This window comes from Podarcis muralis, chromosome 2 (genome assembly GCF_964188315.1).
Source record: "Podarcis muralis chromosome 2, rPodMur119.hap1.1, whole genome shotgun sequence".
In the NCBI taxonomy this organism is placed as follows: Eukaryota; Metazoa; Chordata; class Lepidosauria; order Squamata; family Lacertidae; genus Podarcis; species Podarcis muralis.
The window spans coordinates 24,695,316-24,720,810 of record NC_135656.1 but is presented as its reverse complement, the minus strand read 5'-3'; the positions used below and the strand labels follow the sequence as shown (position 1 = coordinate 24,720,810).

The window sequence follows — 25,495 nt, the reverse complement described above, 5'->3', positions numbered from 1 at the left end:
TGCTCATCAGTAAGATAGGGAGATAAGATTCCCTTCCTTACCATTTAAAAACCAGGTAGAGAGATCCATTGTAGAAAAGGATTTTGTATGATGTAGGTACACTTTCAGAGCTCTGCGCACATCCAGGGAGTGCCAGGCTTGCTCCTTAGGTTATTTTGGATGCAGACGGAAAGTCAGAGAGTCAGATCTTGTTGGACGTGGAACCTAGATAGACTTTTGGAAGGAAGGAAAGGGTCTGAACATAGCGCCACCTTATCCTTGTGGAAAATACAAAGACGTTTAGGTGTAGAAAGGGCTGAAAACTCTGACACTGTGTGCCGAAGTGATTGCCACCAAAAGAGAACTTTGAAGGAAAGGATCCTTAGGGGTGCAAGACATATAACTGATATAATAGAAAGGTTGGAAGTGAAAAGAAATTGTAAAGCAATGTTAATGTTTATTGATGCTGAAAAGGCCTTTGATAATGTTTCTTGGTTATTTATGATGAAAAATCTAGAAAGAATTGAGGTTGGCCAGGAATTTTTAAATGGTATTAATGCGATCTATTTTGAACAAAAAGCAAAAATCATAGTTAATAATGTGGTCTCAGAGGAAGAATTGAGAAAGGAACCAGGCAAGGGTGCCCGCTTTCCCCTCTGCTATTTATTTCTGTTCTGGAGGTTTTGTTAAACATGTTGAGGAAAGAGGAGGAGGTTAAAGGCATTGTAGTAGGATCCAAGCAATATAAATTAAAAGCCTTTGCTGATGATTTGGTTTTAACATTACAAGATCCAGAAACCAATGAGGTGAAAGCACTGGAGCTGATTCAAGAGTTTGGGCAGGTAGCAGGATTTAAATTAAACAAGAGCAAAACCAAAGTTTTAGAAAAAAAACTTAGATAATAAGGAAAGAAAAAAACCTTTTTGAAAGGACAGGCCTTGTTTTGGTGAAAAAAGTTAAATACTTGGGTGTGAACTTATCGGTAAAGAATTTGAATCTTTACAAAGATAACTATGAAAAATTATGGAATGAAATTAAGAGAGATCTTGAGGTATGGTCAAATCTAAAACTCTCATTGATGGGCCGAATACCGGTGGTTAAGATGAATGTATTGCCGAAGATGCTGTTTTTATTTCAAGTTTTACCAATCATTGATAATGTCAAATGTTTTAAAGAATGGCAGAAGGTATTGTCTAAATTTATCTGGCGGGGGGGGGGGGACTAGAATTAAATACAAATTACTTACAGATATAAAAGAAAGAGGGGGCTTTTCCCTGCCAGATTTGAAGATATATTTTGAAGCTGCTGCATTCTGCTGGATCAAGGATTGGATACAATTAGAGAATGATGATGTGTTAGACTTGGAGGGACTGGATAATCGATTTGGATGGCATGCATATCTATGGTATGACAAGGTAAAGGCCCACAGGGGTTTTAAGAATCATGTAATTAGAAAGGCATTATATAATGTATGGACTAGATACAAAGATCTCTTAGTAAGAAAAACATCAAAATAGATTTCACCAATGGAAGCACAGGCCCAAAAAAAGTTAAATATGGAAAACAAATGGTTGAGGTATTCAGATTTGTTGTTAGAGAATCAGGAAGGTTTTAAATTAAAACCATTTGAACAAATTAAAGATAAAGTTAATTGGTTGCAATATTATCAAATTAACAAATTATATAAGATGGATAAGAGAAATGGTTTTGCAACAGAAAAAACCAAATTGGAAACTGGAGTTGTTAGATACTAATGATAAGAATGTGTCTAAAATGTACAGTTTGTTGTTGGAGTGGCATACAAAGGATGAACAAGTTAAATCGGTCATGATTGATTGGGCAAGGGATGTGGAACATAATAGAATGATGGAGGACTGGGAGGGGCTATGGAGGAAAGGGGTTAAGTTCACTGCATGTACAATGTTAAAGGAAAATATGAAGATGATGTATAGATGGTACTTGATCCCTGTAAAATTAGCAAAGATTTATCACAAAAGTGATAATCTTTGTTGGAAATGTAAAGAAAAAGAAGGTACTTTTTTCCATATGTGGTGGACTTGTCCCAAGGTGAAAGACTTCTGGGAGAAGATTTATAATGAACTCAAAAAAATGTTGAAATATACATTTATTAAGAAACCAGAGGCCTTTCTCCTTGGAATAACAGGTTTAGAATTGCCCTAGAAAGATGTTAAGTTATTTTTGTATGCCACAACGGCCGCTCGAATATTACTTGCTAAAAATTGGAAAATACAAGAACTACCAACAGTGGAAGACTGGCAGATGAAGATGATGGACTTTTCGGAGCTAGCTGACCTGACTGGAAGAATCCGCGACCAGAAAGAAGAGGAGTTTCAAGGACTATTTGAACAAATATTGTAACATAAAAAATTAGAAATTACTTGAAAGAAACAAATAGGCCTAGGATAAATTAAGTTATAATTAAATAAATGGGATTCAGAATGTCAAGAAAAGTGAATGACTATAATTGGAAATTGTTTTAGTTTAATAATGATATTGGAAAGCTGTTACTTTTAAATTACAATGAAACTCAGAAGGGAGGGATTTGAGGAAGTCAATCAAGGTGTTTAAAAAGTTGGATTTGTGAAGAATTAAGTTTGTTATTATTGTTTATTTGTTTATTGTTCCCCCCTTTCCCCCCTCCCTCCCCTTTTTTCTTCTTCTTCTTTTTTTTTTGTTTTTGTGTATTATTCTGTTTTGTGGCTTGTGTTATTATGGTTGAAAATTTAATAAAAAATTATGTTTTTTTTTAAAAAAAAAAAAGAGAAAGAAAGCATTTGACTAACCAGTTCTGGGATAAGGGCAGCCTACCGGTAGCACTCAGAATTGAGGAAATGGATGAGACATGTCTTTTGAGTCGCACATCTCACCAGGCACTGATTCTGGAAAATTTATCAATATAAGTAAACAACTAAGGAATAAAAGAAGAGTGGCAAATAAGCAGAACAACCAAACAGAAAGAACAAAGGAAAGGGTTTCATTTGTCTGTCTGTCTGTCTGTTTGTTTGTTTGTTTGTTTGGTTAGTTGGTTGGGTTTTGTGTGTGTGTAAGAAACCACAATGCATGGACAAACAAAGAACTGTAGAACTAAAACGACGATAAGGGAAATCTAAAGAAAATGAGGGTTCAGAAACAAGTAAAAAACTTAGTTGAGTCAGGAGAGCTGGGAGGAATGTACTGTACAGGTGAAACTAGGAAAATTAGAATATTGTGGAAAAGTTCATTTATTTCAGTAATTCAACTTAAACCATGATCATCACAATTATAACAAATAAAGGCTTGACATATCTCGCTTGGCATGTCATGATTCTATCTCATATATTAGTTTCATCTTTTAAGTTGAATTACTGAAATAAATGAACTTTTCCACAATATTCTAATTTTCTAAGTTTCACCTGTACGCATCTAGACAGGAGGAAAAACTGAGGAAGTCCAGCCTGCTCCCCACAAGTCTTTGCTCCTGTCTTGTGTCTCGCAACAAGGTGAACACCCATTCCATTGGATACAACACCCTACGAACTAAAATATCTCCCCTACAAATATTGAATTCATTTCTCACCATAAAGGAAGCCGCCCAGATCAGATTCACTAATGGTCTCTCTCCATCATAAAGCGGTACACTCAACATCTGTAAGGAAAAAAAGGTGATTATGTAGATTATTCCCTCTAATACTGAAGTCAGGTTGTGCCAGTGCCTGTCAGCTTGAAAGTTAGTGTCCCGCCAAATTAAGTTAATTGTTTCTGCTTACTCAGAAGTATACTAGTTTGTGAAGTAAAAGAAAATGACTTCGAACGACAGTGACTTGAGGACCTGTGAGCTTCTAAGACCTACATTATGTCGAGTGTTTCTTGTTGTGGGAGATAGGAAAATTGGGAACTGCAGGTCTATGCAGGATTGTTTTTTATGTATTAAATCTGTATACTGCCTTTCATCTGAAAATTGCAGGGCAATTCACAGCATATAAATACGAGACAAAAGATACAAAACGCATAATAAGGACAAGAACAAACCAAAGCAACAAACATTCCCCCCTTCCAAAAAAACATGTAAAAGGACAGAGGATGTTAGTCAGCCAAATGCCTGGCTGCAGAGGATAAACTACACTTCCCAGAATCCTTTTCATGAGGCAGAGGAGAGGATGGGCTCCAAATGTATGCCCGGTGGTGTGTGTGTGTGTGTGTGTGGGCAGCCAGAATCAATAGATGGGGGGGTGATTCCCAGAGGGCCTGGAGCCCCCTCTCGACGTGGAGGGGTGCAACAGAGCAAGGGAGGAATCCTGGAATTTAGTACCAAAATGTCCCATTGGATCTCTGCGAAAACAAATTTGCTAGTCATTTTGTGAGTAAAGTCGCTCAGGTTTGTTTGGAATTGAATGCCATGATTAGGATTAAGCTATATGGAGGCATCCAAATGGAGCAGAGCTGTTGGATCACTTTCAGTTACAGTGGTACCTCGGGTTACGAACTTAATTCGTTCCGGAGGTCCGTTCTTAACCCGAAACCATTCTTAACCTGAGGTTAATGGGGCCTCCCGCTGCCACTGCACCGCAGCCGCGCAATTTCCATTTCCATCCTGGGGCAAAGTTTGCAACCTGGAGCAACTACTTCCGGGTTAGCGGAGTTTGTAACCCAAAGCATTTGTAACCCAAAGCATTTGTAACCCAAGGTACCACTGTTTTACCGTATTTTTCACTCCATAAGGCGCACCGGACCATAAGGCGCACCTAGTTTTTAGAGGGGGAAATCAAGAAAAAAAATCTTATCCCCCCCCCTCAGCCCCAAAGAGCAAAGAAGCCAAGACAGCGAGCGGGAGGCCCTATTAGCTAAAGTGGTACCTCAGGCAAAGAACAGTTTCAGGTTAAGAATGGACCTCCAGAATGAATTAAGTTCTTAACCCGAGGTACCACTGTATTTTTGTTAAGTGCAGGGGAAGCAGAATCTCCTCTTGGATCTTCTTGACCTCCGTGCAGCTTTTGATACCATGAACCATGGTATCTTCTGGTCTGTCTGCCAATTTCAACACAACACTGCCGCGCATCAGAACCTGCACTGTGATGGTAGAACGCAGTCAGGGAGCAGCCTCAATACTTCAGCCCTGAAATCCCTTGACAAGTAACAACAGCTGTGTATTTCTGGGATTACAGACAGATTACAGATGTGCCATTATGAATCTGGTGACCCATGATGAGCTACTGTTTCCTTAACCCAAGAGCGCAGTTGCAAAGCGATAGCCTAGCGGACCCAAACCTTTTCAAATTGTGTGATAAATTCAGAAACTGGACACCAAATAATGCCGATTTCATAGGTCGAAAAATTGGTCATGTTTGGAACTCCCCCACCCTGCAAAAGCACAGACAAAGCGCACAGACAACACCACATAAAAACAGGAAGCCTCCCAACCCAAAAACATCATTTAAAAATGAAAATAAAATTGGAATGGGCAGGTGGTCTTGGTACATGACAAAGGTACCAAGGGCTCTTTGATGCACTAAGGGGCAAGTTCAAGATACCAGGAATAGGCTGCACTTTTGCTTACCGCCGTGAAACTAAACATAAATTCTGTTGCTGTAAACAGGGGAAGAATTATTATTAGTAGATAATGCACATAGTCGATTGCAAAGACTCCATTAATCAAAGCAAGCACGTTCACCTGAAATGAAACAAGAAAAAGGTATATTAAGCTTTTGAACAGATTAAACAGCTTCTTCCCCTTTTGTTTTCCATACTGAGGCTTAACTCCTTTACACCCCAAATGAAACACAACCAAGTGTGTTTAACTACATCTCTCAACTTACGTGGGGGTTATGTTCTGAGAACAGAGTGTGAGGCCAAAATCACGTATGTCAAAATATAATGGGTTCTATGGTGGGTGGGATTGCCAAAGTCTTTTTTCTTGGATACCTGCCCTGCTTTCTGTCCCCTTTCAACTTTTATTATTATTATTTTTATTTGCCAAGTGCATAAAACCAAATGCTCAGAAGTTAAGTGTGCATAAGTTGAGAGTTACCACTCTGTGGGTAGTGGGTGAATCCCACCTCCCACCCTACTGGAAGATGCAAATTGCTGGGGTGGGAGGTGGAATTCACCCGATACCCATAGAATGCAATCTATACCTCAGGGCTAGCCCAAGACATATTGGCATCTGAGGTGGACCCCAAAGTGGCTTCCCCTCCCTGCCAGAGAAGAAGGGGTGGGGGAAGATCTATATTGGGAATGAGGGGGAAAGAAAGTTTGACACCGGGAACTGCTGCCACTGTGGATTCCAACGCCTGAGGCGGTTGCCTTAGCTTGCCTCATGGGTGAGCTGGCCCTGAATAAGATCTACATTGGGTTCTGTTGCCCCAATGGATCCTGCTACCTGAGGCAGTTGCCTCACCTTACCTCACAGCCACTGGCTTAACAGGCATTATTGAGAAAGGGGCAAAATGATAGTATCCTATTCTAATGGCAAGAAGAAAAGTTTTTTGTGGCAGAATATAAGACAGGTATAAGGTATAAGGGACACGGGTGGCACTGTGGTTAAACCACAGAGCCTAGGACTTGCCGATCAGAAGGTTGGTGGTTCGAATCCCCGCGACGGGGTGAGCTCCCGTTGCTCGGTCCCTGCTCCTGCCAACCTAGCAGTTTGAAAGCACATCAAAGTGCAAGTAGATAAATAGGTACCGCTCTGGCGGGAAGCTAAAGGTGTTTCCGTGCGCTGCTCTGGTTCGCCAGAAGCGGCTTAGTCATGCTGGCCACATGACCCGGAAGCTGTACGCCGGCTCCCTCAGCCAGTAAAGCGAGATGAGCACCGCAACCCCAGAGTCGGTCACGACTGGACCTAATGGTCAGGGGTCCCTTTACCTTTACCTATAAGACAGGTACAGATCTCTTTGGGCAGCTCCTGAAGAAGGGTCCTCACAGTCCCAAGCATGGAATAACTTGGCTCAAATGCAGACAGTTTGCAGGAAGTATTTAGAACAGGGTTTCCCAAACCTGAGTCTCCAGCTGTAGTTGGACTACAACTCCCATCATCCTTAGCAAGCAGGAGCAGGGGTGAGGGGTGAGGGCAGTTGTAGTCCAACAATAGCCGGAGACCTAATTTAGAATACTGCTCAAGTATGCACACTTAAAGGATCACTGCTCATGCTCTTTTCTGTTCAATGTGTCATTCAGTCTTACATTATTTCACATTATTATATTTGAAGCATCCATTGATTTGTCTACTTTAATGGAAAATTATAAACATTTAGAGGTATTGTAAGATTAAGGATATAAGGAAATAAATGATCAGTCAGTGGTCTGGTCATAAAACTTACCAAGATTAAGATGAATGACCAAAAACTGCTAGCATGCCATTTGTTGCGAAACACGAAGGCAATTACATATAGGAATAAGACCATTGACGTGCTGTAGCCAAACAGAAATGACACCTGTTAAGAAGAAGGTTAATATTTATTGTTAAGACTGGTATCTGAAAACACGGGTTTTCTGGGAACTCATTTCATATGACCAAACTATACAGAAGGCCCATTATGTTCGGGTGAGTTTACTCCCTTGTAAACTATTGAGGATCGCAGCCCAAGTTTATTATTCAGTGGAAATGGTTCAATGTTTGTAACATTTGTAAACATTAGTTTGTAAGCATTGTAAACATTAAAGGTCATTTAAAGACTACTTTTAAAAAGTAATGTAAGTAATTATACTCACCAAACATAAAATTGCGGTAGCAGGGACATGAGATCCCACAATGTCTAATAGTCTGAGCCACGGCCAAAGCAGCAGCAGGAGGAGAATAAAATGCAAAGGGACGTCCACCAGAGCTAATCCACACCAAAAGGCAGAAGGGAAGAGTCCTGAGACCCGCAACTGAGAACAAGCTTTTATCTAGCAAAGAAAATTGCAAGAGATAATTATGCCCTTCAGTATATGATATATAGCAGGAGCAGGGACTGAACAATGGGAGCTCACCCCGTCACGGGGATTTGAACAGCTGACCTTCTGATTGGCAAGTCCTAGGCTCTGTGGTTTAACGCACAGCGCCACCCACGTCCCTAAGATACATAATATTTTTCATCAATTACTTAGTCCCCCCTTTCTTTTATGCCCCTCCACAAGAGGTTCAGATAAGATGGGAGTGGTGGTTCCCCACTTGTGGAATGCTCTCCCCAGAGAGGCTCACCTGGTGCCATTGTTACTTAACTTCAGGCACCAGGTAAAAACATTTCTTGGATTTTAAATTGCCTCCTTGTGTGTGGGTGTGTGGGTGTTTTATTTCAACTTTTTTAAAGTAGAGTAGCCATTTAGATTTTTCTTTCCTTCCTTTTATGACAGATTTAAGGTATGTGTTTGTTTATTTACTGTAAGACTCTTTGAATGGCTTTGGTTAAAAAGCGACTAGCAAATTTAATAAATAGAACTAATAAACTTTGTGTTAAACCACAAAGCCTAGGACTTGCTGATCAGAAGGTTGGCGGTTCGAATCCCCGTGATGGGGTGAGCTCCCTTTGCTTGGTCCCTGCTCCTGCCAACCTAGCAGTTCAAAAGCACGTCAAAGTGCAAGTAGATAAATAGGTACCACTCCAGCAGGAAGGTAAACGGCATTTCCGTGCGCTGCTCTGGTTCGCCAGAAGCGGCTTAGTCATGCTGGCCACATCACCCAGAAGCTGTACGCCGACTCCCTCGGCCAATAAAGCGAGATGAGCGCTGCAACCCCAGAGTCGGCCACGACTGGACCTAATGGTCAGGGGTCCCTTTACCCTTTACTTTTACCACCAGGGGACCATTCTAAAGGGTTTGGGCTCTGCAATTTACAAAACGTTAATGGAGAAGGAGATGGCAACTTAAGGATTTAGGGAGGCAGTTAGAAAATCAAGGGTGGGCTCAGGTTTGGGAGAAACCTCCTCTCTGTACCACTTTGGCCAGGATTGAGGAAGTAGCATTGAAGACACTGCTGAGGTGACCACTGGTCTCCTAGTAAGTTGTCATGAATTAATAGGGGTATCAGCTGAAATGTGAGCAGAAACAATGAAGTTCTGAATAGGAGTGTTCTGAGGAAACAAGAGGGTGAGGGGAGGAAATGAGCAACCAAAGACTAAAGAAGGAGAAGTCTGAGAAAAGTGTCCCTTTCCTAGGTGAGATAGGGAAGGAACTACGGGAGCTGGCAACTTAGTATGCCCTTGGATGTCAGACAGAGGGAATGGTGTATCAATACTTCAAATAAATACCCGCTCTCTCCACTTGAATGAATTGGGAAATCTTTGCACTGACTGCAAGAATACTGAACTGATCACCTCTTGCCACACTTACCTACCTGGAGATCATTGCAGGAGGCCCTTCTACAGGTGCCCCCACTAGGACAGATGCAGCAGGGGGCATAGAGTGAAAGTGCATTTTCAGTACAGTCATACCTGGGGTTACAGCCACTTCAGCTTGCGTTTTTTTGGTTGCGGACCACCAAAATCCGGAAGCACCGGAATGGGTTAATTCCGTGTTTCAGCGGCCGAGCATGCGCAAAAGCACTAAATCATGCTTTGGCATGCACAGAAGCACCAAATAGCAACCCACACGTGCACAGACGTGGATTGCGAACGTGCATCCCACATGGATCACGTTCACAACCCGAGCGTCCACTGTAGTGGCATCACAGTTGTGGAATGACCCCCACGAGAAGGCGCACCTGAGACATCTTTTAATGCCCTTTCAGAATTTAAAAACCTTACTACAGTGGTGCCTCGGGTTAAGAACTTAATTCGTTCTGGAGGTCCATTCTTAACCTGAAACTGTTCTTAACCTGAGGTACCACTTAAGCTAATGGGGCCTCCTGCTGCCGCCGCGCTGCCAGAGCATGATTTCTGTTCTCATCCTGAAGCAAAGTTCTTAACCTGGGGTACTATTTCTGAGTTAGCAGAGTCTGTAACCTGAAGCTTCTGTAACCTGAAGCGCCTGTAACCCGAGGTACCACTGTATAGCAGTTTTATCCCCCCCCCCTTTTTTTGGTGTACTCATTTTTTCTCAATTCCGAAATGTATATTGTATTGCTCTTTTTTATCACTGTTTCAGCTTGTTTTTAAAAACTTTTTTTAATAGGGCAGTCTCTACATTTCAAAAACAAATAATAAAACATTCAAAGGGAGATCTGGACTGGGATATAAGAGCTAGCATAAAACTGAAAGTTTTTATTTCTTCCATTGTGGCACATTGGAATCAATAGAATCGTTAGCTCCCCATTGCGATCTCCCAAGGTTTGAACATAAATCCAAGAGCTATATCCAACTCAAATAAGTTATCATAAAAACAAGAATGTAAGGGTGATAGGCCCCAAAGATATGATTCTGTCTTACGCACATTTAACTTGCGCGATTTCAACCATATGCAGTTGAACACTGGCTGATTGACGTTAAATGCTGGTGTGTGGAAAGGGCTTTGCTTGGGAAGTGAGGCAGAGAACTTGGAAACTATTTTTACACTGGATTTTCCTGGTGCACATAGAGCTTTTAAGCTATCTGGCTTGCTTTCTGAGCAAGGCTATCTCCTCTCACCAGTCTGGGATGCTCCCACAAGATCTCATAAAAGTTTGGTTCCAAGGGTTTGAGTTCATGCTTTTTGCCTATACGGGCAACCCTTGGAACTAAACTCCCACATAAGACACAATTGTACTGCAATGCCAAGGGTGCTGTGGGTGCTTGGACAGTAAACTACAGTGGTGCCTCGCAAGACGAAATTAATTCGTTCCGCGAGTTTTGTCGTCTTGCAATTTTTTTCGTCTTGCGAAGCACGGTGTCGGAAAAGGTTCGGAAACGCTTCAAAAATCACCAAAGTCTTCAAAAACCTCAAAAAAGGCTACCACACCGCGTTCTATGAGTTGCTCCTCGAAGTCAAGTCGCAACTGTATTAACGGTGTTAAGAAAAAGAAAACAAACTTGCAAGACGTTTCCGTCTTGCGAAGCAAGCCCATAGGGAAAATCGTCTTGCGAAGCAGCTCAAAAAACAAAAAACCCTTTCGTCTTGCGGGGTTTTTGTCTTGCGAGGCATTCGTCTTGCGAGGTACCACTGTATATGCAGATCCAAAATTGATAGATAATCTACTGAAGTTGATGTCAACTGGAGTGGGGGAAATCAAAAGACTGCATTCATTGCAAGGGAATAAGTTTCATGCATGTTTAATTACTTTACCTTGTAGTAACGACCGCTCATCATCGCAAAATGTGCTGGAAAGGTAGGGTATATAAATACCCCAAACATGCACATGTTACAGAAAAAGATCCATAGCTGTTTGCTACTAAATTGCTGGGAAACAAATCAGAAAGATAAAGTTTATAAACACTGTGTGACAGTATATATGATTAGAACAGCTGCTATTATTCTCTGCACTTGGTAGGCTTAAAAATGATATTTAATTATAGGAATAAAGTTGATCATTGCTTATTTAAAAGTTGTCTTTAGGTTGATGATGTAGTACTGTTAACTATTATAAACTCACAAGAATCAACTGAATTCAGAGACTACAGCAGAGTCTCTGAGTATAAAATCGGCTCAGGTGGTACATATATTATGAGTATTAATATACTGTACTAGAAGAAATTAAAACTAAAATATCAAAACAAATGAATATTAAGTGGACAAACGTTTCTATCAAATACCTTGGAATATATATAACACCAATTAATAAAATGATGTTTCAAACTGAACGCATGATTTTTAAAAATCACAGAAGTTCTGAAAAATGGATGAAATTAGAAATACCTTGGCTTGGAAGCCTATCAATATTAAAGATGAATGCAAATCTATTAAAGAGAGATTGTGTGTGTGTGTGTGTGTGTGTGTGTGTGTGTGTGTGTGTTTTCACACTTATTCAGCACTACAACTAGCCCGCCTCTTCACACTACTGTAACCATTCTTACAATCCAGTTGAAAGACTTACAAATAGAAACATGTGACTCCAGATTCGAATATGGGCAGCGGAGTTTAACATTCGCAGGCGTGCATTGCTGATGATGTTGACAAGCACTGGAAAGCAATTGGTCACTTCCATGTGGCATATAAGTGTGAATCTGTATTTCTGAACCGAGATGAGAAATGAAATACAAGTTAGAAATTCAAGCGAGTCAGTGAATGAATGCTGAGAAAATAACAGCCTGTAATGAAAACAGAAATTCATAGGCCTGCTTTATGTGTTATTTATAATGAAGGTGTCCTACATCACTAAGTGCCTTCAAGTGTGGACCTTGGGCAGCAGATGGGGAAGAGTGGGGACAGGAGCCTGAGACAGCAGAGCAAAGTCTTGTATGAAGAAAGATGGTAATGCTGGTACTGGAGTCTCTGTTGCTGTTTCCCTTCCTGTCGAGGAGAGAATGTTGCCAGAGGCTGTGGAGAGCTCAGAGCCACAGCCTGGGGTGAGGCTGAAGAGGATTCACAAGAGGAGGCAGGTCTGCCATTGTCTCCCAGGGTCAGAAGATGCCTTCACCAGTGGGAACAGATGCACCCACCTTGATGGAGTCTGCACCTGCAGGCTAGACATTCTTACAAGGCTGATTCTTTCAAGGAACGTAAGTGCCATGCCTTAGCTATAAACGGGGTTGTTGTTTTCAGCCAGAACTCACAGGAACTGAGCTCCAGCACCTCTCAGGTGGGATCCATTACCATTATAAGATAACGAGCGAGGCGTTCATGGTGAGTTCCAGCACCTCTTCTTCTGGAAAAGAGCTTGCTGGGTAGGTATACGAACTTGTTGGGACAGCTTCTGTTATGTACTAAGCTTGGATCCTAGAACAATAGGCAAGTAGGATCCTAGAATGCAACAACTGATTGGCTTGCAGGAAAAGACCAATCAGGCTCCAGGAGGAAGTTAATCAGCCTATTAGGCTGGTAGGATCCTAAAATGCAACAACTGATTGGTCTGCAGGAAAAGACCAATCGGGCTCCAGGAGGGAAACAGAACCAGCCAATCAGACGGGACTCATTGTGTAATTAATGTATATAAAAGCCTGGGGTTTGGGGGGCAATTCAATCACTGTTTTACAAGCTGCAATAAAGAGCATGAAATCACTACAGGACTCCGAGTATATTTCAGCTTCATTGCTCTCATACAGTTGTGAACTTTGTGCCCCCATATTTTGGAATCGTGGCCTTGCTTCTAATTTGGCTGGGATGGAGCTAGCTGTTACCTGTTACCTGATGCTGCACCAGTATTATACTCTGCTTAAAGAGCATTTCTCTTTAACTGGGAAAGGCATTTAAAAACAGGCTTGCAAAACAGCAACGCTCAACACCACAAGATGCTGCTTGCTTTCAAATTCAAAACATGTACAACCATATTTGGTTACCAGGATTTTTTAGTATTGTTTTTATGAAGAAACAAGGACAGTCAAAGCTCTCCTTCATTGTCAGGGAGCCAGTTTCACACGATCCTAACCCCCTCCAGCCAGCGATATGGGGCTAAAGATTAAAAAAGGAAACCACATGGAAATGCAAAGAGTAAGTCTGCCCTGACATTTCCTGCCCCTGCACAAGCTGGCACAAGATATGGGGCTTTGCTCCCCAGTTTTATCCCACTTAGGATTACACCCAGGGGGGTTCCCCCCCCCCCAGTCAGAACTCAGTTCTGGCACCTCTCAGGTGAGCACCATTGCCATTTTAAGAAAACAAGGGAGGCGTTCGTGGTGAGTTCTGGCACCTCCTTTTCTAGAAAAATGGTACTGATTGCAACAAAAAATAACTGAAGTTACCTTGTCTTCAAGGGCTACCATTATAGCCCCATTGTGCACTAGTTGGTCACTGACATTTTTGCCAGAGACAACTTCTACGAGGACATTCTGATTCTTCACTGCTTGGATGAAATTGTCAATGCTTGCACCTGAAAAAGAAAACAAGGATTCACAGAATGACCGGAGGACTGTGGTAGAATCTTAATTTCTCAAACAGGAGAAAACCAAAATGAAGTGTAATACAGAATTTGAATTATCTTTGTGTAACATTTAATGCCTATTTATTTGCTAAAATGGGTTGTGTTATCCCACTAGCACAAATGGGCTTCCCACACCCTCTCCTCCCCAAACTGACTTGAGGGGAGGGAAGTTTGGGGAAAACCCCTAAAACAGCATGAAGGAGGAGATGAGCACTGACGGAACAATCGCCTTAGTGCCATCTTGAATTCCACCCAAAATTCTTAATTTTTTATTTTTACTATTGAGGTAATATTGGAATTATCTTATTCTTTTAGGACTGCCAATAGTTCCAGGCTCCATGATTTGACCCCGTCAGTGAAGCAAGCTTTGAAGAGCCATATCCTGGTTGGCTGTAATCAAAATTTTTGTAAGCAAATATCTGATACCTTACACAATCTGGCATCTCAGACAGCCCTGGAGGAATCCTCTTCAGAGGAGGACTTGGCACTCCCCAAAGCTAACATTATAGAGGAGCACGATGTATAATGGGGCAGTGAGACACAGCAGGGGGATTTGGCGCTTTCAGGGATCACGGCACAAGACCTTTCTCCACCAGACCTTTGCTCAAAATCAATGGTAGAGGCTAAACCACTACTGAGTTCAAGGGAGTACGGATTCCTAAAGTTGCAGGCTCAGTCAGCTGCCTGATGCTGAAGTTTTCTCCAGAAGAACATGTCTCGTACGGAACAAAGGGTTATTTGTAAGGAACCTACTCCTTATGAGTAGACCAAACTCCTCAGGCAATCCATAGAGCTATGCTATAGTTGGGGCTCTGGGTGCTCTTAGTTAAAAAGCCTTCAGTTCCTGATAGAGAGCTGGAAAAACATTTTTCACTCGCTTTCTACTAGTCCATTAAAATTGTATGAAAACTTCATTTTATTACATTCATATTCTATCCTTCCTTCCAAAGGGCTGTTAGACATGGTTCCCCCTCCCCTCACTTTTTGCTCACAACACTGAGACAATATTGGATTAAGAGATGATTATTGTTCAGGGGGGTGCCACTAGGGGCGCATTGGAAGATGGCCGACAATAACATCTCTCCGACCCACACAAGGTAATTAAGAGGCTGTGATGGGAGTAAGCAGCCTCCCTGCCCCCCCCCCAAGTGAGTGGGGGGACTGCCCTTGCCTGCTGTGCCCTATACCACCCCCAAACTCAAGGGGGTGGGGGCACTAGGCAGAAAGCCCTTGTGCGGATTTCGGCTCTCCTGGACGCTGTCTCTGATTCGCGCCTCTAGCTGCAGCAAATTCAAAAGAAATAATTAGGTAGAAGCAAATGCACATAATTTAAGGAAGAAGGGGGAGTAAAGACTGCTAATTGAAGAGATCTCTGAGAAAGAAGACGGGTTGGATAAACAGGAATATATCATGAGAAGACACACCAAGGCTTGGTATGTCGGCAACGGGACTGGATGGGGGGGGGGGACTTTCCTTTCTTTTCTCTATGTGATTAACCAAGAATCCCCCCCCCCCAAGTCAGAAATGCCGCTTAAATGACCTAAGCTGATTATTTAAGACTGTGTGGAGATAATCTCTAACCAAAAGCATGTTTTAAGGAGATCGTGGAAAGTTTAAGATCTTTGGGATGACGCAGTAAAAAAACAGCGTCGCCATTTTGGCAAGTTCTGTCGAAAGACTTATGTCTGGGAGGAGGAATGGATCTGTTTTCATACTGCGGGTGGCCTCCTCAGAGGACTAAAGAAGGCAACAGATTTGCGAAGATGAATGATGGAAAGAGTGCTTTTATTTATGGAAGTGATGATATATGGAAACCATCTCGATATGGTGATTGGACTAACGGAAAAATTCACACAGGATTATAACTGGTGTTTACCTGCTTAAGGAGATTATCAGAAGAGATCACAAAGAAAAAAGAAAAATATATGAATAAGATGAGACGTGGGAACAGCAAGATAGGACTGGATAGAAATATGAACATTATTTGGACAGATTTGTGGATATTAACGCAGCAGCAAGAAGATGATTGGAATCCCCTTCAGAACTTGAAATATGGGTACCCCCAACAAAAAATTTAAAATTCGGGTTTGTAATTCGGAATTTATGTGATGTGATTTGATTTGATTGGTCGGTTAATAAAAATTATTTTTTTAAAAAAGAGAGATGATTATTGCTCAATCACTGTGCTTTATGCTGAGGAGAGATTTGTACCCAGGTTTTCCCAGTCTGGCCATGGTGTATTGGCATGTTGGCTCTTGGTCGAAACCTGATTGGGGCGGGGGGGGGGGGGAATCTCAATATTCTGTTCTTCACTCTTACCTGTATTATTAAGGATCAGAAGTCCAGCAGACCCTCTGAAAGACTCCTTTCCTGGCTCAAAATAAAGCCCAGGATGTAGCTCTGCACAATGCAGGCTCCCCCAGATAGTATATAACAGCACCTGGATGACTAAAGGTGCCAGCAAAATTCCAAAAAGGAGCAGTCTGTAATAAAGAAAGGATAGTAATTAAGCAAATGAGAATGATTGCAACTGGTATTGAATCTATTAGTGGCAGCAACCCCATTTCTGTCACTGGCCAAACCAGCCTATCCCCCATTGCTAACCTCTCAATTCTGCCCCCCACCTCAGTACAGTGGTACCTCGGGTTAAGTACTTAATTCGTTCTGGAGGTCCGTTCTTGACCCGAAACTGTTCTTAACCTGAAGCACCACTTTAGCTAATGGGGCCTCCCACTGCCTCTGCGCCGCCAGAGCACGATTTCTGTTCTCATCCTGTAGCAAAGTTCTTAACCCGAGGTACTATTTCCGGGTTAGCCGAGTCTGTAACCTGAAGCGTATGTAACCTGAGGTACTCCTGTAGACCAGCCCCCTCCAACCGCATGCACCTACTAATCCCCATTTCCACCTTCCCAACCCCATTTCTGAAGCTGCTTCTCTCTTCTACACTGCAGTCCACTTGCACCCCCACATTCCCCTTTCACCCCCATTTCCATGCCTCTTCCTCCCCCTCATTTTCTGCCCGCTCCCCTTGATGGGAACAGGGATGAAGGTGAAAATAGTGTATGATTGTGGCTGCAAAATTGGAAGGGTGGTTGATTCACAATTGTGGTGTGTGTGTGTTAGTGGTTACAGTGTGGTGGAGGAGGCTAGCGATGCTACGTATACAGTAACCCAGATTGCGACGGCTTTTAAGCAATTATCTTGGCACTTACAGCGTTCCCCAGAGTTTGCTCTCGCGCTTGAGATTTAAAAAATGCATTCTTGCCATGGCGCAAACTTGTTGCCTCCAGAGTTCTGATCCGCTTATGGTTGCCTTTCCCGTGTCTGAGAGCAATAGCAGATCTTGTTCCATTTCGTCAGCACCCTTTGGCCCCTCTTTGTAATCAAATTTCAAAAGCACAAAATCAGAACTTTGGTATTGGCCAAAGGAGAGACTACTTGCTTATACAAACTCAGTTCTGGCTTCTTCTGATGCTGGGTCAGTCAATCCCCTACTTCCCCCCAGCTCTCCTCGCTGCTGCCACCACTACTGCAGATGTTTTTCCCCTGTCATTGATAAACCATCCCAGCTCTCACTCCCAGATTCAAAAAAAAACAGGGAAAGGCAGCTGTAATGCAACACTTTTCCAGGGACAATCCTGGATTCACAGAAGCTGTCCAGGTTTCTGATTCGATCCCAGAATGTCCCGCTTTTCCTTAAAGGTACCCCTGCCCGTACGGGCCAGTCTTGACAGACTCTGGGGTTGTGCACCCATCTCACTCAAGAGGCCGGGGGCCAGCGCTGTCCGGAGACACTTCTGGGTCACGTGGCCAGCGTGACATTGCTGCTCTGGCGAGCCAGTGCAGCACACGGAACGCTGTTTACCTTCCTGCTAGTAAGCGGTCCCTATTTATCTACTTGCACCCAGGGGTGCTTTCGAACTGCTAGGTTGGCAGGCGCTGGGACCGAGCAACAGGAGCGCACCCCGCCGCGGGGATTCGAACCACCGACCTTTCGATCGGCAAGTCCTAGGCGCTGAGGCTTAGGATTTTCCTTAGGATGTCCCTATTTTCATCAGAGACATGTTGGAGGGTATGGAGTTATGCAACCCCCAAGCCAAGGAGATAAGTAACTATACAGAAGACATCTGAAGGCAACCCTGTATAGGGAAGTTTTTAAACGTTTTATAGAATCATAGAATCTTACGAGTTGGAAGGGACCCAAGGATCATCTAGTCTAATGCCCTGAAATGCAAGAATATATGTTTTATTATGTTTTATATATATTTATTGGAAGCCACCCAGAGTGGCTTGGGCAACCCAGTCAAATGGGTGGCATATAGATATTATTATTATAAAATAGGAGAAGTGTTGGCGGGTATGCTCCCACGATGGTTGGATGCCAACAACAGATATGGTCCCAAACTCATATTTTCCCTGCTGTAGCAGGGAATCACTACTAGAAAGTATGTTATTTGGAACAGCATGTTACCTTTCTCATCAATCATCTCATTTCCCTCCAGCTTCAAGAAGACATCTTCCAGAGTTGTCATGGTAACCCCATAATTAACAATTCCTAGTTCTTTCTGGCGGTCCATGTCAGAGAACAGATCTACATGACAGGGAGAAAGAAACTCAAGTGCTTACTTCTAAGTTCAAGATTAGCATTTCCAATCTCCATTACGGCCTTGTGCAAATCCTTTTTATTGTACTTACAGCCCAAAGTAACATTTTGAGGAACATCTCCATTAATAGCACACTCAAAGATGATAGCTATGATATCATTTACATATTCAAGATGATAATTACCTGGAAATTTATCCACATTTTCCAAGGGCAGTATATAACTCAGCTCATTTTCATGTTGTGCTGATAATTTGGCAGCAGGGATGTATTGCTTGACCAGGGATGTTGTTCTCTCGGGGTCATACAATTCATTTACATGCATCCTGTTCGTATTCAGAATGGATTTAGATGGACACCAGTTACCAAGTATTGCATTCCTTTAATAAAACTTATCTGAATCAAGTATTTATGACATTACTAAAACCATAAGAGTTCTGCTGAAAGAAACAGCAGCACAGCATCTTTACAGCCTGATCTCTCCCTTTCCTCTTTTTGGTCTGAGCTTGGACCAAGAGACGTTGAGCCAGAAAGGAGGAATTTCTTGACATACTTGGATTTTTTAAAAAAGAAGAAGAGTTTGCACAATTTTATAAATAAAATAGATAAATATCTGCGATTGCCCACCAGAGATTGCAAAATAGGTAAGAGTACAAGATTGCCAAACTCAAAAGTACCTTAAATGGTAGCCAACACCCCATTTTTTCTTCAAGAATAAAGATGAACCAACACAAGACAGCCTGCCCTGAGAGATAAATGCTTTCCGGTCTGGAAGGAAAAACACATAAAGTTCTGGTTTTACTTATCACATTCTGCAGAAATAAATTCTTCCCCATATCCACATCAGAAGCAGGAAATATCTGGAGGGGAATGTGCAGTGAGCTGAGATTCAGAAGGGTGATGCAGAAAATAAAACGAGTTCCAGAAATGCTGCCTTAATTTCAAACAATCCTGTTTCTTTACATGCACACGAATCAGAGGCGTATGTTGCACACACAAACAGGCAAGCTGTACAACCGTCACAGCAGGTCTTGCAAGCAAATCTCTTTCATTGGGGTAGGGTTAAGTCAGCATAATTGTCCAGGTCACAAAAAGCAGTCTGGAGCGAGTCAGAAGCTGAAGACCAAGGTGCAATCTAAGGGAAGCTACATATCAGGAACCCAGAATAAGATAGGAAATGCAAAACACATTTCAGCTAAGGCAGAACTTGTTGATCAAGGCTCAGCTGGAAGAGATCTATTTACTCCTTGTAACCCAGGTGGAGCCAAGCTTGGAAAATGCAAACACTTGTCCCCCAGAGTGATGGGAGGGATTATTTCACCTGTCCTCCCAGTACAGATTATTTTACAATCACATGTCAATTGTTAGGGCAGGGCAGTTGATGTCATGCAAAAAGAGATGCAACAGATAACAGGGAAAGGATCCAAAAGCTAATGAAGGTGATGGAATGAGAGAAAAGATTGGTCACCCTCAAACAGCTGTGAAGACTGCATTGAAGAGTAGTAGCTGCAACCCATTAAACCAGCATTTCCCAAACTTGGGTCTCCAGCTGTTTTTTTGGGACTACAACTCACATCATCCCTAACTAGCAGGACCAGTGGTCAAGGATGATGGGAATTGTGGTCCAAAAACAGCTGGAGACCCAAATTTGGGAAACACTGCATTAAACGCTTAGCCCAGGCATCATCAACCTTCAACCCTCCAGATGTTTTGGACTACAATTCCCATAATCCCTGACCACTGGTCCTGTTAGATAGGGATCATGGGAGTTGTAGGCCAAAACATCTGGAGGGACACAGGTATGGGATGCCTGGCTTAGCCAGTGAAGCAGAAGAGGTAAGAGTAATTTGACATTTCACAAAGGCATTGGAATTTCCAAGGCTAGTCCTCAGCACGCCTGTTACTCCTGGAATAACAGGAACTTGGTGAATGACAGCATAGTGAAAGATGTGAAGGAATCATCTAGGGTGCTATGTGGATCACCTCCTTTACGCAGTGCAACGGAGGAGCTTTTTGTTCCAACAGATAGAAATAAGGATAGTGCAGATCAGTGCGGGATAAGTTCCCAAGTCACATGGTCTCGGTTATTTCTCTCTCGCTTCATGCCTATACTTGTCACACTGTTTTTACCGTGAGACATTCTACTAACCAGCAAGAATATCAGCTTCATCCATTAACTGAGTGGTGAGCAGAATCACCCGACCTGCTTTGCGCTCATTCAGGAGGGCCCACACTTGGTGTCGAGAGTAAGGATCCAGCCCTACAGTTGGTTCATCTAAGAATAAGACCTGTAGGCAGAACATGCGATGATTGCATTTTCAGACTCGGAAACCTTGAGAAATTAGCACATAGCATTCCATGTTGAAGTGGATTCTTTAAAAAGAATTAATGGCAACCCAATTGGGTCAATGATATTTTTGAATGCCACCCCAACTGTGGAGTGGTGCAAGAGCGCAGGGGTTCCGGGATCTTACCCAGAGTTCACTTTCCTTGGAATGAGGGACAGCAAAGACTGTGGTGCCTTTATAATATATGGTTTATATCAAGTAGTGGGTTGACAAAGCAGACGACACAGAGATTTCTCCAAGTGGTTCTTTATAGTAAGCTGGAACTGAACTGAACTGAACAGCTCAGCCGGCCTGCTTTGATAGGCAGCTGGCTGTCAACATTGTAACAACACCACCCCAGGGTTTCCCGCCTAAATTAACTGATGTGGACCTGAGTGAAAACTATATACAGTGGTACCTCGGGTTAAGCCAATGCAATTCTGGGCTGCATCAATAGGAGTATAGCATCTAGATCAAGGGAAGTAATAGGGCCACTGTATTCTGCTCTGGTCAGACCTCACCTGGAGTACTGTGTCCAGTTCTGGGCACCACAGTTCAAGAAGGACACTGACAAACTGGAACATGTCCAGAGGAGGGCAACCAAAATGGTCAAAGGCCTGGAAACGATGCCTTATGAGGAACGGCTAAGGGAGCTGGGCATGTTTAGCCTGGAGAAGAGGAGGTTAAGGGGTGATATGATAGCCATGTTCAAATATATAAAAGGATGTCATATAGAGGAGGGGAAAAGGTTGTTTTCTGCTGCTCCAGAGAAGCAGACGCGGAGCAATGGATCCAAACTACAAGAAAGAAGATTCCACCTAAACATTAGGAAGAACTTCCTGACAGTAAGAGCTGTTCAACAGTGGAATTTGCTGCCAAGGAGTGTGGTGGAGTCTCCTTCTTTGGAGGTCTTTAAGCAGAGGCTTGACAGCCATATGTCAGGAGTGCTCTGATGGTGTTTCCTGCTTGGCAGGGGGTTGGACTCGATGGCCCTTGTGGTCTATTCCAACTCTATGATTCTATGATTCTAAGTACTTAATTCATTCCGGAGGTCCGTTCTTAACCTGAAACTGTTCTTAACCTGAAGCACCACTTTAGCTAATGGGGCCTCCCGCTGCCGCCGCGCCACCGGAGCACGATTTCTGTTCTCATCCTGAAGCAAAGTTTTTAACCCGAGGCACTATTTCTGGGTTAGCGGAGTCTGTAACCTGAAGCGTCTGTAACCCGAGGTTACAGGGGTACACAATACCCCTGGTGGCCAGGGTGAGAACTTCAATACATAACAGTTTATTTACACATAAAGTGGTACCTCGGGTTACAGACGCTTCAGGTTACAGACGCTTCAGGTTACAGACTTCGCTAACCCAGAAATAGTACCTTGGCTTAAGAACTTTGCTTTAGGATGAGAACAGAAATTGAGCAGCAGCGGCGCGGCGGCAGTGGGAGGCCCCATTAGCTAAAGTGGTGCTTCAGGTTAAGAACAGTTTCAGGTTAAGAACGGACCTCCAGAACAAATTAAGTTCTTAACCTGAGGTACCATTGTATATACAACCTGAGTCTACGATGGATATGGTCACAGCATTAACACCCCAGAAGGTCTTGCTTTTCCCGTAGCCAAAGCCTTGGATTCAAACAGAAATCAAACATGGCTCTCACTCTCTGACTTCTGCCTGCTGTTTGCTTCCCGCCCAGCTCTCTCTCACATACCTCTGGCACTTGTCCTTCTCACCACCAGCCAGGTGAGGGAAGGGGCCCACTCATTTGGCCTCTGGTACAAAGCCCACTTCCTTTGTTACCCTAAGGACCCATACTTAAGGGCCATTAACTCACCAAGAAGCTGGCCTGGCTATTCCAACAGTTGCATCCTCCATTACATTTTAACCCCTTGCTGGGTGCAGGGTTAACTCACAACAATATAAACAGTTATGTGGCTTTAAAAAATGTTTTGGGGAAAATAATTTTATATTATTATTTTTTAAAAAATTGAAGCTAATCTTGTACTAAATGTGAAAGCTTCACTTTACATACAGTGTTTGGGGAATGGGAATTTAGAAAGGAAGTAAAGATAAGACTGAAATTAGGGAGTTTCATGACTGACCACAGATCAGTGAGAGATCTACACACTCCATTGCTTTTGAGAGGAAACAGTAGATGCATTACAAGATGGAGAGTACTTATGAAATATGTTCAACAGGTCCTTTTGTCCTGACCTTGCTTCACCTACCTGTGGCTCTCCCAAGAAAGTAATCGCGAGAGATAATTTTCGCTTTTGCCCACCACTTAAACGATTAGCTTGGGTGTCTTGAATGGCATCGAGATCCAAGAGGGTCACTAGCTTTTGCACCTGTAAAGCATATAAACACATGTTTCAAGCACCAAGATGTTGGATTCTTTCGGATTTCTTCCTATCTTGCTTTTCAGTCGCTTGCTTGGTTGAAAGCAACAAGCTATTTTATAGAGGTTCGAATCTTAATGGAATATTATGCAACCTCTCATATTTGAAGTATAAGGCATTTCCAGATGAGATGTTGTTCCTGGAATTAGGATCATTTGCTCAAGCAGGTTTTTGGAAGAACCCAAATGGCATTGCTCCAGACTGTTGTATTCCAGGGTTTGCTTGGTTATGCAACGATGCTTGTGCTATTATTATTTTTTTTATGAATGCCAATGGGATTACAGTACAGTTTCATGTGTGGACTGGAAAACGCTATTGGTTCATCTAGTGAAGAGTGGTCCATGAGGCAGTTCGGTATTGCTCACGCTGCATTTTCTGGATGCACAGCTGTCACTCAAGGAGCCCTTCAAGAAGGTTTAGAGTTTGAAATCAGCTCTTGAGAAGCAGAAAGTGGGATTGCATTAAGCCCCTGCTCCTTGTTCCCTCCCAAATACATCAACACTAGGACTTTAATATGCACCGGCTGCCTGAATATCTGCCGCTAAATGTTCTACAACATGGTCCATTCCTACATTATTTTTCAATCATGTCTTTTTCTGCACCCATGCTGTGATATTTAATAACTAAGGAAAAGGCATTGCACACAGCATCCATTAGGTGACTCCTGCTGCAACATTCTGCCTTCATTTTTGCCTTCAGTCATGCACCAAGCATTATTTTGCAAGTCCTTGTTTTCTATAGATTTCAGCTGGGCAGGAAAACCTTAATAATTTCAAACTGCTGATCAGGATTTCATTAAAACAATGAAAAGGTCTGGTCCACAACAAGCATGGATAAAGTACACCAGTAGTTTGCAACATCTAAAAGAAATAATACGAAATGATTTGTTGCCAACTGGGAAAAAAGAGGTCAAAGCGCCACTTTTCAGCACTTTGTAACTTGCTGTAATCGCGGCCATTTTTACTGGATCAGTTTAAAATGTGGCACTTTTGTAGACGGCATCAGGTAGATTGTAAATGCCAAGTTTCAAGTTATGAGCCCAACAGATGCCTTTTTATCAGCTATAGAATTTTGTGGCTAATCATTCCTGAGCCTTGTTTCTGCTACTAATCTATGCACTCTTGTCTTTGCCTTACACCCAAAAATAGCTTTTCTTTTATCAATTTATTACTGTTCTGCTTTGTTTAGTATGTGTAATTGAAAAGTCAAAAATACAATGCTTAAACAAACAAAACTAAATCAATACAAGGTATATACTTGTGGTAAACATCCATTTATTCAGCTGGGAAAGTCTGTCAAAAAATTAAATTCATTTGTTTCTGGAAAGAGCAGATAATGGGCGCCTGTCGTATCTTGACCATAATACTGTTCCAAAGAAAGGGGGCAGCCACATGAAGGCGCTGCTCTGAGTTATACATATACTCAGCAAGAATCTCAACATACCCTCCAACCTGCCACAGAGGAAAATCAGGGTGCATGTCACATGACTCAAGAGCACAGCCGCCCAAAATGGGCATCTGTTGAGGCCACACTCTTGTGGGAGCCAAAATAGTACATCCCGGGATCCAATCAGGAGCTGGGATGGCTTCTGTAATTCTGGAGGTCCTGGTCAAATCAGGACAGTTGAGGGGTTTGCCTCAACTCAACTCATCTCAAGAGAATCTTCAAATAATTCCTCCATAGTATGATAACAAAGACAGTGCTGGAAGAATTTTCATTTGTGTGGATCTCAAGGCTTACATATTTTGTTCAGTTATTGAATTAGTCCCAGTCTAGTGAAAATTTATTGCACCTCTCCCATTGCAATTAACAGGATTTAAATTGGTCTCAACAAATTTGTCCCATTGACTTCAGCGGGACTTAAGCACAATGAGTTTTCTCTGAATTAGGCTGAGTAAACCTCAAATACAAAGCAGAACAAAAGATAAGGCAGCAATCCCTTGCCATGAACCTGTTTTACAAAGAAAATAGACAAAGAATATAGAGAGGCGGAACAGAAATACTTGCCATATAAATATATCCTTACCTCATTCTCAATATCATTGTTTGGAATCCCTTTTATTTTAGCAAAAGTCCGTAAATTTTCTTTCAGTGTTAGGAATTCAAATTGCACATTGAATTGTGGGCACACAGCACTTATCTCCCTAATTTGTTCCATATCTTCCCTTGCTGATATATTGTACTTGAAGATGGTCGCAGAGCCTGTACACATAAGCAAATAGGAAGCAAATAGGTAGGCTTAATAAACAGAGTAGGCTGCTTGAATTCTCATAAAAGTTTCAACATATC

At 42.4% G+C, this 25,495-nt stretch overlaps 1 protein-coding gene across 7 annotated transcripts in view; it reads right to left on the bottom strand.

Moving 5' to 3' along the window:
* The window catches only part of LOC114588380 (ABC-type organic anion transporter ABCA8-like), a 68,879-nt gene that overhangs the window by 17,442 nt on the left and 25,942 nt on the right, over positions 1-25,495 (bottom strand). For all 7 annotated transcript variants that reach the window (XR_013391793.1, XR_013391794.1, XR_013391791.1 and 4 more), the window contains exons 13-27: positions 25,233-25,408; positions 23,036-23,155; positions 20,634-20,772; positions 19,162-19,252; positions 18,671-18,810; positions 18,354-18,473; positions 17,095-17,257; positions 16,202-16,365; positions 13,704-13,831; positions 11,900-12,037; positions 11,152-11,265; positions 7,687-7,863; positions 7,296-7,409; positions 5,534-5,647; positions 3,557-3,625 (exon numbers count right to left, since the gene is read on the bottom strand). Coding sequence is in view for 4 of the 7 variants with exons in the window: in XM_028713624.2 (XP_028569457.2) it covers positions 3,557-3,625; positions 5,534-5,647; positions 7,296-7,409; positions 7,687-7,863; positions 11,152-11,265; positions 11,900-12,037; positions 13,704-13,831; positions 16,202-16,365; positions 17,095-17,257; positions 18,354-18,473; positions 18,671-18,810; positions 19,162-19,252; positions 20,634-20,772; positions 23,036-23,155; positions 25,233-25,408 (1,967 nt within the window). In the remaining 3 variants the exon portion in view is untranslated. The remainder of the gene's footprint in view (positions 1-3,556; positions 3,626-5,533; positions 5,648-7,295; positions 7,410-7,686; positions 7,864-11,151; positions 11,266-11,899; positions 12,038-13,703; positions 13,832-16,201; positions 16,366-17,094; positions 17,258-18,353; positions 18,474-18,670; positions 18,811-19,161; positions 19,253-20,633; positions 20,773-23,035; positions 23,156-25,232; positions 25,409-25,495) is intronic.